Below are 13,729 nucleotides of genomic sequence, written 5' to 3'. Positions count from 1 at the left end.
CCTGTTTTCTGAACCCCCATTAAAGCAAGACTTGAATGCATCCAGTGAAAAAGGAACCCGTCCTACACCTACAGCCAACTCTGGCTCTCTTCACATTTTTCCTAAACTTCCACTGGAATTCAAATCACTCCTCTCTGGATCTAAACATAACAGCTTTAGTTACTTAAATTTCCAGACTTCAAAAAACTTTTCTGTATACTTACCAAGCTAGTAGATTTTGGTGTGTGGGTTGTTTTTTGTTTGTTTAAACAAAAGGATACGCTGTAATTTTAACCTTATTATACCAAAATCATCAATGAGAATTCATTTAAAAAAGACTAGGTGAAAATGACGGCTCTAAAAATGGGAAAGAAGCATAAGGTGATAAACCGCTGTGCAAACAGAGTTTCAAAAGTATTGCTCTGTTAAGAAACCCCAGGAAAACAGTGGGGATATTATTCATTGCGTTCCTTGAGCATCAAATGAAGTTGTACGGCAGAGGTGTCCAACCTTGGCAACTTTTAAAACTTGTAGACTTCCACCTCCCAGAATTCATCAGCCACTTCTGGGAATTCTGGGAGTTGAAGTCCACAGATCTTAAAAGTTGCCAAGTTGGGACATCCCTGCTGTACACTGAGATAAATGCCTCTATATATCCCCAGCCTTGGTTTCCTCTAGATTTCATGGGGTGACCACTCTAGAAGTTGTTGGTTCTCTTGGCTTAACAGAAATCAAAAGGGACATCAAAGAAGCAGCAGACACTTTAGAAGGATCCTCTCACTAACCATTATCACAGGGCACGTCTTCAGGCAAGTCAACATCAAGCATAAGATCATCATCTTCAAGATCACAGGACTCAAGGTTGTTCAAGATGTCCTGCAAGCAAGGAGAAATGGCTTCGAGTCATTCAAAACTAACTTGCAGTTTGAAAGAAACTCTGTATGGCCCTTTCTGCAACTATAGAAGTGAACTTTTATTATTGTCAAGGATGAGAGCAGCTTCCAGCTATCCAGCACAGCTAGAATATTGAAGTGAAAAGAAATAATTAACCCCCAGGCCTCTTAAAAATAGGTGCTAAGTATTCAGTTAAAAAGGGACGCGGTGGCTCAGTGGGTTAGGACGCTGAGCTTGTCGATCTGAAGGTCAGCAGTTTGGCGGGTCGAATCCCGAGTGCCGCGTAACAGAGTGAGCGCCTGTTACTCGTCCCAGCTTCCGCCAACCTAGCAGTTCGAAAGCACGTCAAAATGCAAGTAGAAAAATAGGGACCACAACGGTGGGAAGGTAACAGCGTTCCATGTGCCTTTGGCTTCTAGTCATGCCGGCCACATGACCACGGAGACGTCCTCGGATAAGCGCTGGCTCTTCGGCGTTGAAATGGTGATGAGCACCAGCCCCTAGAGTTGGAAACGACTAGCATGCATGTGCGGGGGAACCTTTACCTTTACCTTTATTCAGTTAAACCACCAGATCTTTTATTTCAGCCACAGAGCAGCCGTAAAATACAATGAGGAAAAATTACACCCATTTCAGTATTAATTTACTGAAACTTATAAATGATAAAGCATAGCTTAAAGCTACAGAATGCAATTATATTAAAATACTAAGATATGTCTAGGGAAACGAGGAAGAGGATGACCAACAATGAGAGACTCAACTATGGTGGCCATGGGGACACCTCTGGGAGACTTGAAAGAACGCAGTAAGGGATGGATCCTCATAGAGAAAATCTACCTAGGTAGTCACTAGGAGTTGAAAGCGACCCGAGGGCACACAATCAATCAATCATCATCTACGAAAGTTCTTAACAGTATTGGACTAAAATGGGAGCGGGCCTATGAAAGCCACAGAAAGAATGTAAAAGTGATAAAGCAGCACAGAGGAGCCATAATTTCCGGTTAAGATGTGTCACATTTTCCAGGTACAAAACCATGGATTTGGAAGATAATACATTTGATTTGTGTATAGTTGACTATTGGCCTTGTAGGAATATTCCAATGGTGTCAATAAAACTATGTCCACAAGTCCTAGTCCCAAGTCCTAGGACAAAAAGGCATTTACAAAAACTTTTGTTCAGTTTTTAAAATGCGGTTTCCCAGGTGATAGATATGTTTCTCTGAATGCTGTTATTACCTTTACAGGTTGCAATTTGTTAATAGGCAACTAGGAATTTTTCACAACTACCAGAAGAACATCACAATGGAATGTACAAATGGAATATTACTAAAGCTCCATTAATATTTTACAGTAGCTTCTTCCCCTCAATGGATATTTACCCTCTTCCCTTAAAAGAAAAGGGTAAACTGAATTAATAACCCTATTCCTTTCATTGTAGCATATTGTAGATTTCAGTGTCTTTGTACTAAATGGGTGAAGAAGCAGCAAATAAAGTTGTATCTTCCCCATTCATTTACAAACACGTGTAATTTGACTAAAGGCCACACCTGGAATACTGCATCCAGTTTTGGTCACCACGATGTAAAAAAGATGTTGAGACTCTAGAAGGAGTACAGAGAAGAGCAACAAAGATGATTGGGGGACTGGAGGCTAAAAACTATAGGGAACGGTTGCTGGAATTGGGTATGTGTAGTTTAATGAAGAGAAGGGTGAGGAGTGACATGATAGCAGTGTTCTAATATCTCAGGGGCTGCCCCAAAGAAGAGGGAGTCAAGCTATTCTCCAAAGCACCTGAAAGCAGGACAAGAAGCAACGGATGGAAACTAGTCAAGGAGACAAGCAACCTAGAACTAAGGAGAAACTTCCTGACATTTAGAACAACTAACCAGTGGAACAACCTGCCTCCAGAAGCAGTGAATGCTCCAACACTGGAAGTTTTTAAGAAGAGACTGGACAACCATGTCTGAAATGGTATAGGGTTTCCTGCCTTAGCAGGGGGTTGGACTAGATGACCTCCAAGATCCCTTCCTCCTCCTCCTCATTATTATTATTATTATTATTATTATTATTATTATTATTATTATTATTATTATTATTATTGGGATGACAGTCAAAACAGCAATATTTCTTCCAAAAAAAAGGGGGGGGACCAGTCAACGTATTTAAGTTTACAAAAATCCATAGTGCTGGATTTTAACCTATCCCATACATGGAGAACTGCTCTTCTACATTACACGACAGCTGAAGGGTGAAGCAGGCTCCATACCTTTAGGAAAGAAAAGAAAGATGACGAACGATTAAAATAAAATACTTGCAAAAGAAGGGAGACCAGGGACCAGAGGCAGAGGCTGGGCTTAAGGTCATTACTGCAGCTGCCATAGCAACCCTGGGGGGAGAATTCAATGAGACCTCCCGGCCTGCATCCAATCACAGGAGGGCAACCACTGACACTGCCACATTGCCAGTCTGCCTGAGGCTAGCCAAACAATCACATGGGTAGAGGGATGTCAGTTGCCATGGTGAGAAACAAACCCTACGATGAGCCTCAGAAACCATCAGCCTTTTATGCTCTTATTGACTCTACGGAACCAAAAAAAAAAAAAAGGAAAAAAAGCACAATGATTTTTTTTTTTTTTTTGCTAAACTACAGTTCTGGAAATCACTCCTCTAAACCAAGAGTTGGCAAGTCGCTGCTATTTCTTCTTGATTTCATTTGGCCATACTTTTAAAACGGGCGTTAAGTTTGAGTTTAAGAATAAAGGTAAAGTTTCCCCCGCACATGCGTGCTAGTCGTTTCCGACTCTAGGGGCCGGTGCTCATCTCTGTTTCAAAGCCGAAGAGCCAGCGCTTGTCCGAGGACGTCTCCGTGGTCATGTGGCCGGCATGACTAGACGCCAAAGGCGCACGGAACGCTGTTACCTTCCCACCAGAGTGGACCCTATTTTTCTACTTGCATTTTTTACATGCTTTCGAACTGCTAGGTTGGCAGAAGCTGGGACGAGTAACAGGCGCTCACTCTGTTACGCGGCACTCGGGATTCGACCCGCCAAACGGCCGACCATCTGATCGACAAACTCAGCGTCCTAACCCACTGAGCCACCGCGTGCCTTGTTTAAGCATGCATAGATATAAATAAAGGAGAATATTTGTAATGCAGAGTTGAAATGAGGGCTCTCTTGAGCTTGGTTGTTTTCTTGCATACATGCCATTACCCAACTAGGCAACCAAGTGTATGCTAGAAGGTTGAGTGCTAACCCTTCTTTTTTCTAGCACTAGTTTGAGTAATGAAACATCTGCAACCAAGCTCAGAGAGCACCAAGGACCCCACATACATAGATGTCATAGCAAAGCAATGGTTCAGATTTAATTCAGAAGTGATACTTGGGAATGGGCTAGAGAGCAAATGCAACATTTAGCTGTTACTTATTAAAGTAGCCCCCTCTTTTTCAGAATTGCCAGAGACTGCAGCTGTGTAATCCTGCAGACTGACACGACTGCTTTAAGTTGACACCAAGAGATGCTGCACCTGTGTCAAAATAATTCCACAGCTTTAATTCCAAATCAACTCTGAATTACTGAAGGATCTCCATTGCTACAGATAGACCAATTATCAGATGTAAGGGGAAAATATCTGTCTCATTTAAAAATTCAAATAACAGAATATAGTAGCAAGCCATACTACTATTATTATACATGAGATATCCATGCTCCTGATATTCTTGAAAGTGATTAGATCACCACCTTTTGCATTTTTTTCCATTTTTCCACTTTTTTCTACTCCTAACTGGTTAAACTACTGTAATCATACCAATTTAATAGGTAATTCAAAAACAATAATTCAGAGCATTTGGAATTATTTATTAGTCCATTAAAATATTCTTGGCTTTAAAATAGATATTCTTCATTAGGGCTTTCTATACTTGCAATGAAAACAGTATCTTCTCTTCATTCTCCCCTGCTAACTCCAGGGTGAGTTTTTTAGATGGATGGATGGATGGATGGATGGATGGATGGATGGATGGATGGATGGATGGATAGATAGATAGATAGATAGATAGATAGATAGATAGATAGATAGATAGATAGATAGATAGATAGAGACAGGGCTTTTTTGTCATAGAACGCTCAGAACGGAGTTCCGGCACCTTTTTTGGATGGAACCTTGTAGGGTAGGCAAGGAGGGTTGTATGACATGCGTGAGTTCCGGCACCTTTTCTTTAGCGCTAAGATGGCGGACGTGCAGGCGGATCTGTTAGGGTGAGCTCTGCAAGTCTCATAAAATAGGCGTCCTAGGAGCCCCCCAGGGGTGTTTATACCCTCTGGGTTGGGGGGATAGTGAGGGCAATTGATGTGGCAGCTGAAGGATGAAGGTTTTGGACTGCTGTTTTGCTGCCGGCCCTGCTGCTTTTTCGGTTTGGATGCTTGCGGCGCCGACCCGCTCCCTCGGGCGTTCTCTGGGCCGTTTTCGCGGTACCTGGTGGTTTCGGCGGCCGGCGGTTTCGGCAGCGGCGTCCTCGGCGGTGACGGACCCGGCGTCCTCGGAGGGTCTTTCGCTACTGACGGTCTTGGCGGAGGCGTTTTGGGCCATTCCGGGCCGCTTCTGGGGTCGGCTTGGTCTCCCTCGGCTGTGGCGGCGGCGGCGTTCTTGGCTTGTTCGAGGGCGACGGGGACGGCGGCGGCGGCGTTGCTCCAGGGCCGTTCTAGGCCTTCCCTTCCATCGGCAGCTTGCTGGGCGTCCTCGGCGGTAGCGGAGCCGGTCTTCGGATGGTCTCTCGCTGCTGGCGGTCTCGGTGGAGGCGTTTCGGGCCATTCGGGCCGCTTTTGTGGTCGGTTTGCTCCCTCACGGCTGTGGCGGCGGCGGCGTTCCTGGCTCGCTCCGTTGGCAACGGGGATGGCGGTGGCGTTGCTCCAGGGCCGCTCTAGGCCTTTCTTTCTATCGACTGCCTGCTGGGTTGTCTGTCTGACCGTTTGCCCGTTCCCGCCTGAGCCTTGTTGGCCTGTCTTCGATCGGTGGCGGGAAGGGCTGGATTATTCTTGGTTCCATCAACGTCCTGGCGGCGGCAGCAATGGCGGCGGCGTCTGCAGCAACGCTCCGGTGGTGGCAGTGGCCCTGGCGACTCAGCGGCGATGCTGCACTCAACTTATCGCTTCCTCTGCTTGCTTTACTCTTTCTAGATGGCCTGGTACTCTCACTGCTGTTGGTGGCCTCGAAGGTTCCTGGGCTAGCCGGTTAATTCCGGTGGATCCCAGTGGTCCCTTGAAACATCTATGCTTCCCGTGGCACCAGTTGTGACTTTGGTTGGTGCCATTGGATTTGTGGACCTAAAGGAATTAGATAATTTGGAAGACCCCAATGACTGCAGAACTGGCCATGACCAATCTTCTCGAAGGACAGAGCAACGGAGGATTTGGCCATCTAGTAGGGCAGACTTTGATGATGAAATACACTATCTCATCCCTGCCTTCGGACTGTTCTTTATTGCCATTCACATATCGTCCCCAAAGGATTCAGAGTTCCCTGGGTACTGGCCACAGTGAGAGGGTGGCCGGAACTTACATCTGCTGCCCCTAGAGGTGAGAGCTCTAGGGGACATGCTGTACCCAGGATGGATGTTTCGGACCATTCCCCCTGGTATAGGCTCTCCAACTGTCGTGAGAGGGCGGTGGTTGGCCTGTCCTGGGGTGGCACCCAGCTGAGTGGCAGTGGCTGGGTGGAGGCTCGGGACACCTATTTGCTCTCTGTTTGGTTCCTCCTTAAATCAATTGATTATGGACTGCCTATATCTGGACTGCTTTTATGCCTTGTTTTAGGTACTCCTCTACGGACTTGCTCGCCCTCAGGGGTGCTCCCCCTTCCTGGAGGCGGCCCGCCTTTCCAGCCGAGTATAATCTCGAGGAAGGTCCCATTTATTGGGATCCTGAGAGATGGCCGGGCACGGCTATGGGCCTCCGACGTAGACCTAATAGGAGGTCCTTGGTTTGCTTTTTGTCAAATTTTTTTTGGGGGTTAGGGAGGAGGGAGGGTTCTTTTCTTGGTTGTTTGGATGAGGGGGGCAGTCCGACTACCTCTGTTCAGGCTAGTGCTGAGGCTGATCGCGGAGGGGGGGAGCGGGGATCGGCTGCTTCTGGGGCTCCAGGGCCAGTCGTGGGACTACCTATCCCCACGACGATAGGGAATAGCAGCAGGTGTAGGAACAGAGGGCCGTATCGGTCTCAGGGAAGGCCTCTCCGCTGTCTACAAGCGGTGAGGCACTCCGACCCTCTGGTTCCGCCCCGAGGTCCCGGGAGTGAGGATGTGCAGCCTCCTGAGCTCCGGCTGGTGTACTTGAATGCCAGGTCGGTCGCTAACAAGGCTCCTCTCGTCCGAGACTTGGTCGAGGGTGAGCAGGCTGACCTGGCTTGCATCACGGAAACTTGGTTGGGCCCAGAGGGCGGTATTCCTCTGGTTGATCTTTGCCCACCAGGTTTCCGGGTGCTGCACCGGCCTCGGGCTCAGGGTAGGGGTGGGGGAGTGGCTGTTGTTATGAGGGAGACCTTGTGTCCGCGGGAGGCCACCGTTCCCCAGATAGTCGGGTGTGAGTCTCTCTTTTTGAGATGTGGCCCTGGTGCGCAGTTGGGCTTGCTGCTGGTGTACCTTTCGCCTAGTCACGCAGCAGCAGCCCTGCCTGAGCTGCTCGATGTCCTCTCTGGGCTGGTGGTTGAGTTCCCGAAACTTATAGTTTTGGGGGACTTCAACCTACCATCGCTGGGAGGATCATCTGAGTTGGCTCGGGAGTTCATGGCTTCCATGACGGCCATGGACCTGACGCAAGTAATTTTGGGACCGACTCATGAAGGAGGCCACACCCTTGACCTAGTTTTTTTGTCTGGACGGTGGTTAGATGATCTTGGTGGGGGCTCTCCAATTATTATGCCCCTGTCATGGACCGATCATCATCTCCTGCGGCTGGTCTTCCGTTTTGCCACCCCCCGCCGTGGGTGTTTGGAACCACTTAGATGGTACCGCCCCAGACGCTTAATGGATCCCCAGAGGTTCCAGGCCGCGCTGGGGTCCCCACCTGCCTTCCTTGCTCACAGCTCGGCTGATGCCTTAGTGGAAGCCTGGGAAAGGACGGCCACTGAGGCTCTTGACCGAGTTGTACCCCTGCGGCCCTTGACCCAGTGCAGATCCCGTCGAGCTCCATGGTTCTCTGCGGAGCTCCGGGAGATGAAGCGTCGGAGACGGGGCCTAGAGAGCGGTTGGAGGTCCAGCCGATCCGAATCCGACCGATTGCGACTAAGAGCCTACATTAGGTCTTATCTCGCTGCAATAAGGGAGGCGAGGTCTAACCACTTCGCCACCCTTATTGCGTCCGCAGATGATCGCCCGGCCGCCCTGTTTAGGGTGACTCGCTCCCTCCTAAATCAGGAGGTGAGAGAGGATCCCTTGCAGGGTCGTGCCGAGGAGTTTAACCAACATCTGTCGGACAAAATCGCTCGGATTCGGACCGGTCTGGACTATGACTGGGCAGAGTCTGACGATCAGGACACGGGTGGTCTTGTCGATATCACCTGGGAGGAGTTTGATTCTGTGACTCCGGAGGAAGTGGACAGGATCATGGGGAGGCTGAGCACCACCACATGTTTATTGGACCCGTGCCCTTCCTGGCTGGTCTATGCAGCCCGGGAGAGGACACGCAGCTGGTTCCAGGCAGTTATATCGGCTTCTTTGAGTGAGGGTATCTTCCCCGCCGTCTTGAAGGAGGCGGTGGTGAGGCCTCTCCTCAAAAAGCCTGCCCTGGACCCAGCTGTATTGAACAACTTTCGTCCTGTCTCCAACCTCCGCTTTCTTGCGAAGGTTGTTGAGAGTGTGGTGGCGCATCAGCTCCCTCTGGTCCTGGATGAAGCGGATTATCTAGACCCTTACCAATCGGGTTTCAGGCCCGGGCACAGCACGGAGACGGCATTGGTCGCGCTGGTGAATGATCTCTGGAGGGCTCGGGACAGAGGGCATTCCTCTGTTCTAGTCCTATTAGACCTCTCGGCGGCTTTCGATACCATCGACCATGGTATCTTGCTGCGGCGTCTCAGGGGACTGGGAGTGGGAGGCACAGTTTTACAGTGGTTCTCCTCCTATCTCTTGGGACGTTCGCAGTCGGTGTTGGCAGGGGGGCAGAGGTCGACCGCGAGGTCTCTCATTTGTGGAGTTCCTCAGGGGTCGGTCCTCTCGCCTCTCCTGTTCAACATCTACATGAAGCCGCTGGGTGAGATCATTCGTGGCTTTGGAGTTGGGTATCATCAGTACGCTGATGATACCCAACTTTTCTTTTCTACCCCAAACCACCCCAGTGATGCCCTCAACGTGATGTCCCGTTGCCTGGAGGCGGTTCGGGTCTGGATGGGGAGGAACAGACTTCAACTCAACCCCGACAAGACTGAGTGGCTTTGCATATCTTCATCCCGGGTTTATTCGGACATTCCACCTCTGGCTATGGGGGGTGAACTATTACCCCCCGTAGATAGGGCTCGCAACTTGGGAGTCCTCCTAGATTCACGGCTCACCTTAGAAGACCATATAGGAGCTGTGACTAGGGGGGCCTTCGCCCAGGTTCGCCTGGTGCGCCAGTTGCGGCCCTATCTTAGCCGGGATGATTTGTGCACGGTCACTCATGCGCTCGTGTCCTCTCGTCTGGACTACTGCAACGCTCTCTACATGGGGCTGCCCTCGAGGACCACCCGGAAGCTCCAACTGGTACAGAATGCAGCCGCGAGAGTGGTGTTGGGAGTTTCCCGATACTCCCACGTTACACCTCTGCTCCGTGAGCTGCATTGGTTGCCAGTTGTCTTCCGGGTGAGATTCAAGGTACTGGTAACGGTGTTTAAAGCACTCCATGGCATGGGGCCGGAGTACCTCAGGGAACATCTGCTGCCGGCATCAAGCTCCCTGCGCCCTGTGCGTTCCCACAGAGAGGGCCTCCTCAGGGTGCCACCGATCAGAGAATGTCGATTGGTGGCCCCCAGGGGGAGATCCTTCTCTGTGGGCGCTCCGGAGCTGTGGAATCAGCTACCGGTAGAGCTCCGGATGGCGCCCGACCTTCGCTCCTTTCGTCGCGATCTCAAGACATTTTTGTTTGTACAAGCTGGCCTAGCCTGATGGGGATCGGTGGGGTTGTTTTATTTTTGGTCTTTTAATTTTATCTCGGGGTTTTTTAGAATTGTACCTCTATTGTTTTAATTAGGGCAATTGTTTAATCTCTTTTTAATGTTTGTATTTGTTATTTTATTCTGCCCTGTGAACCACCCTGAGTCCTCAGGGAGAAGGGCGGTATATAAATGTTATTAAATTAAATTAAATTAAATTTAACAAAAAAAGCACTGGATATAGATATACACACACACATACCCATACTCCAGGGTGAGTTTTTTAGATGATAGATAGATAGATAGATAGATAGATAGATAGATAGATAGATAGATAGACAGACAGACAGACAGATAGATAGAGATATATACACACACATACACACACTGTTTTGCTCTGAATAAAGCTGATTGCCATTGACTGTGATTCCAGCCACATTCTTTTTATAGCTTTGCTTTGTTTCAGTGTGACCTCTACAATCCTGCATGTTGCTTACTGCAAAAGGTCACCTTCAAACAATAAGAAAAATGTGCAGCTTTAATAGGCAGAAAGCAAAAATGTTGACCAGTTTCTAGCTGGAAAAGCAGCAGACCAATAAGTGTTTCTTTTTTAACCAACAACGCCCCCCCTCCACCGAAAACCATCTCAAGCTTTGCTTGAGGCCTCGCATTGGATGGATAATTAAGATATCCAACCCATAAATGTAACAAGATTTAATCATTGCGGTATTCAAATGTTTGTGCACGTTTTTCAAACTAAGTTTTAAAAAAAACACAGGATCCATATTTTATAAGGTATAATTCACGACTAAATTTGGGATTTGTATTTATTTATTTTTATTTGTATTTATGTTTTTTTTTTTACTGATCAGGCAGAGAGAATAAATACTCTAAAGCCTACTAAGACTTTTGACACAGTTTAACTATTACCGTACTTTTAAGCGATAGGCTGTCTCACAAAGTAAAGCCTCTACAAATACCATGTACCAGGAATATTACTGTCAGATAGATGGATGGACTTCTGCTTTCTGCTTTCCAAAATTAGGATCCCCATGATTTACCAATGCAATGAGGATTAAAAAGCAAGACAAGCCATATTTCTTCTCTGCTTCTTTTTAAATTCTGTGATTTAACTGACTTGTCTCACTGGCTTGTTGTAACTAGCTATCTTAATACCTGAGAAAATGGATGCCCTGGCCCTTACATCTTCACTCATGCAGCAGTTAATTGAATAATAAACCATAAGGAAGATGATGCCAACTCTCTTTTCTTTATAATTACATGTTGTTGTCCTTTGTTGATCATTCTGCTCTCTTGCAAACTTTGCCACATCAGAATTAATTCTCTCCCCTGATTCTTTTACACATAAAGCACTAATATCTTCAGCGGAATTATTGGAAATCTTTTCTATATAAAGATCTCCAATAACTCTATATAAATTTGCACTGAAGGAATATTTTAAAATTTAAACTCTATGTATTGTAGAACAAAAATTAAAATTAAACAGAGAACACTCTACTTTTTAAGCAGATGTTTCATACCACAAAGTATTTATTTCATGCCCACAGCATGTTTCTATGTTTTAATATTGTGGACATACAGGACAACTTTGAATGAATCGAATTGTAAAGTGTGATAAGGCATAATATATTGGTAGATACGGATGCTACCATTTCATTTCTTAGAAGACACAGCCGTAAGACGTCTGGCTTCTTAATTATAAAAGCTTATACATTTCTCAAGCGATGTATGTAACTCTGCTATTTATGTGAAAATAATATTTGTATTACCTGTGGCTAACAATGTAGATTGCTTTCTAGGTGGAACAAGACAGCACTAATGGCATTTTGTATCTAGTGTCAGAATTCTACAAAGGAGACCGTTAGACATGCAAAGTGTGCCAAATTCTAGGCAATTGGATATTTGGCACAAACTCTAGCACACATGATCAGTGAAGCATCCAGTTAACTTCATTTGTTTCAGGAACAAATAAATGCAGTTGTGAATATCGGCACTACTGTTGCCAAGTTAATTACATAATCAGAAAGGGGAAGTCTGACACAGAATGTTTACACCAGTTATGATACACTGTCGTGCTGCCATCTAGCCTCTACTCACAAAATTTCTAAAGAGCTGCTTAAATATTCAATATCATACAACAGAGGTCCCCAACCTTTTGGGCACCGGGGGCCGGTGCTATGGAGAAAGGTTTTTCCACGGACCAGTGTGTGTGTGATTTTGCGTGCTACCTGCATCCCACGGATGGGGGTTTGGGGGACCCCTGTCACGCAGACTTAACTGTATTTAAATTTGGGAAGGAGAGGGAAGTCGCACCAAAAATCATCTAGACCTTTTCATACAGTTTAACACACCATGTTTTCAAATACAGGACAGTGTTTAGACATTCCCATTAGTGTTTATATTTCAGCTCCTAAAGGAGAAAGATTGTATCTTAAATTTCTAAGCCTGTTTAGTCAAATGAAAAGTTAGCGGATGGTTAACAAAGTTGTTAGTAGCTATTTACAAAGTTGACTTTTTCAAAGGGAACAAAATTTATCTCTTCAGTAGACAATTTCAGCCTTGATGTCTTTGTGTTTATTGATACTGGGGTCCAAGGCCAAAACCAGGGGCTGAAAATTGGTACAACTTCTAAAAACAATGAACCACTCTCAAAAAAATATCTTTCTGAACCTTGCAGAAATCCAAATTCCTGCTCAAGAAAAAAAATATCACAGCTGGACTCTTAAGAATCCTAGTATAGGCTTTTAAGTGCAAATATTTTCAGAGTATTAATCTAATAAATCTTAATGTCTTCAGATTAATATTCCCTCCTGTCTTGATTTCCAGGCTTCAGAGCAGATTTCACATACTGATAATAATAAATTTCAATTTTTTTAAAAAAATATATATCTGAAACAACTAAGCAACAATGAGGATAGCTGAAGAGGGAGCAGAGAACACAAAAACTCTTATTTTTTTGCATTCATTTCACCATGGAAGATATTGCAGGTAGCCTCAACTTACAACCATTTGTTCAGTGACTGTTTGAAGCTAAAACGACACTGAAAAAAGTGACTTATAGCTGTTTGTCACACAACACCGTTGCAGCATCCCTGATTAAAATTAGACACTTGGCAACTGGCATGTATTTACGACGGTTGCAGTGTCCCAGGATCACGTGATTCCCTTTATGCCACCTTCAGACAAGTCAAGTCAACGAAGAAAGCCAGATTCACTTAACAACCATGTTACTGATTTTAACAACTGCAGTGATCTATTTTACAACCGTGGCAAACAAGGTTGTAAAATGGGGCAAAATTCACTTAACGACTATCTCACTTAGCAACAAAAAAATTGTGGTTCTGAAGTTGAGGACTACCCGTAGATAGAAGCCAATCACTAAATTAGATTTCTTCAAACAGGACAACTGAAAAATTCATGTTGTGGCGATAAGGAGGCTTCCGTGGGCCTTTAAGAAAGCAACACGTGATATTAGCAGATCGTATCAGCATTCTTCATCAAATGAAAAATTAGAAGTTTTCAAACTTTCTCCGCTTTCCACAAGGTATCAGTCCCAGACTTCCATCTTAATATCAAGCATTTACAAACGTTCTGATGCAGCCTCAATTTCCATAGGCCATGTCATGGCTCCGACAGATGAAACTCTTCAAAGAACTTCGAGGCATTGTTTACCTTAAAGCATCTTTATTCGAGAAGCATAGCGTCCGCAAGTACA

The 13,729-nt window shown here is 46.0% G+C and overlaps 1 protein-coding gene across 4 annotated transcripts in view; it reads right to left on the bottom strand.

The window, feature by feature from the left end:
- CCSER2 (coiled-coil serine rich protein 2) overlaps positions 1-13,729 on the bottom strand; it is a 60,182-nt gene that overhangs the window by 32,053 nt on the left and 14,400 nt on the right. For all 4 annotated transcript variants that reach the window (XM_083364181.1, XM_083364182.1, XM_083364183.1 and 1 more), the window contains exon 4: positions 765-855. In XM_083364181.1, the coding sequence (XP_083220307.1) occupies positions 765-855 (91 nt within the window). The remainder of the gene's footprint in view (positions 1-764; positions 856-13,729) is intronic.

This window comes from Vipera ursinii (genome assembly GCF_947247035.1).
Source record: "Vipera ursinii genome assembly, chromosome: 5".
Classification (NCBI taxonomy): domain Eukaryota; kingdom Metazoa; phylum Chordata; class Lepidosauria; order Squamata; family Viperidae; genus Vipera; species Vipera ursinii.
This window is presented reverse-complemented; position numbering and strand designations above follow the sequence as displayed.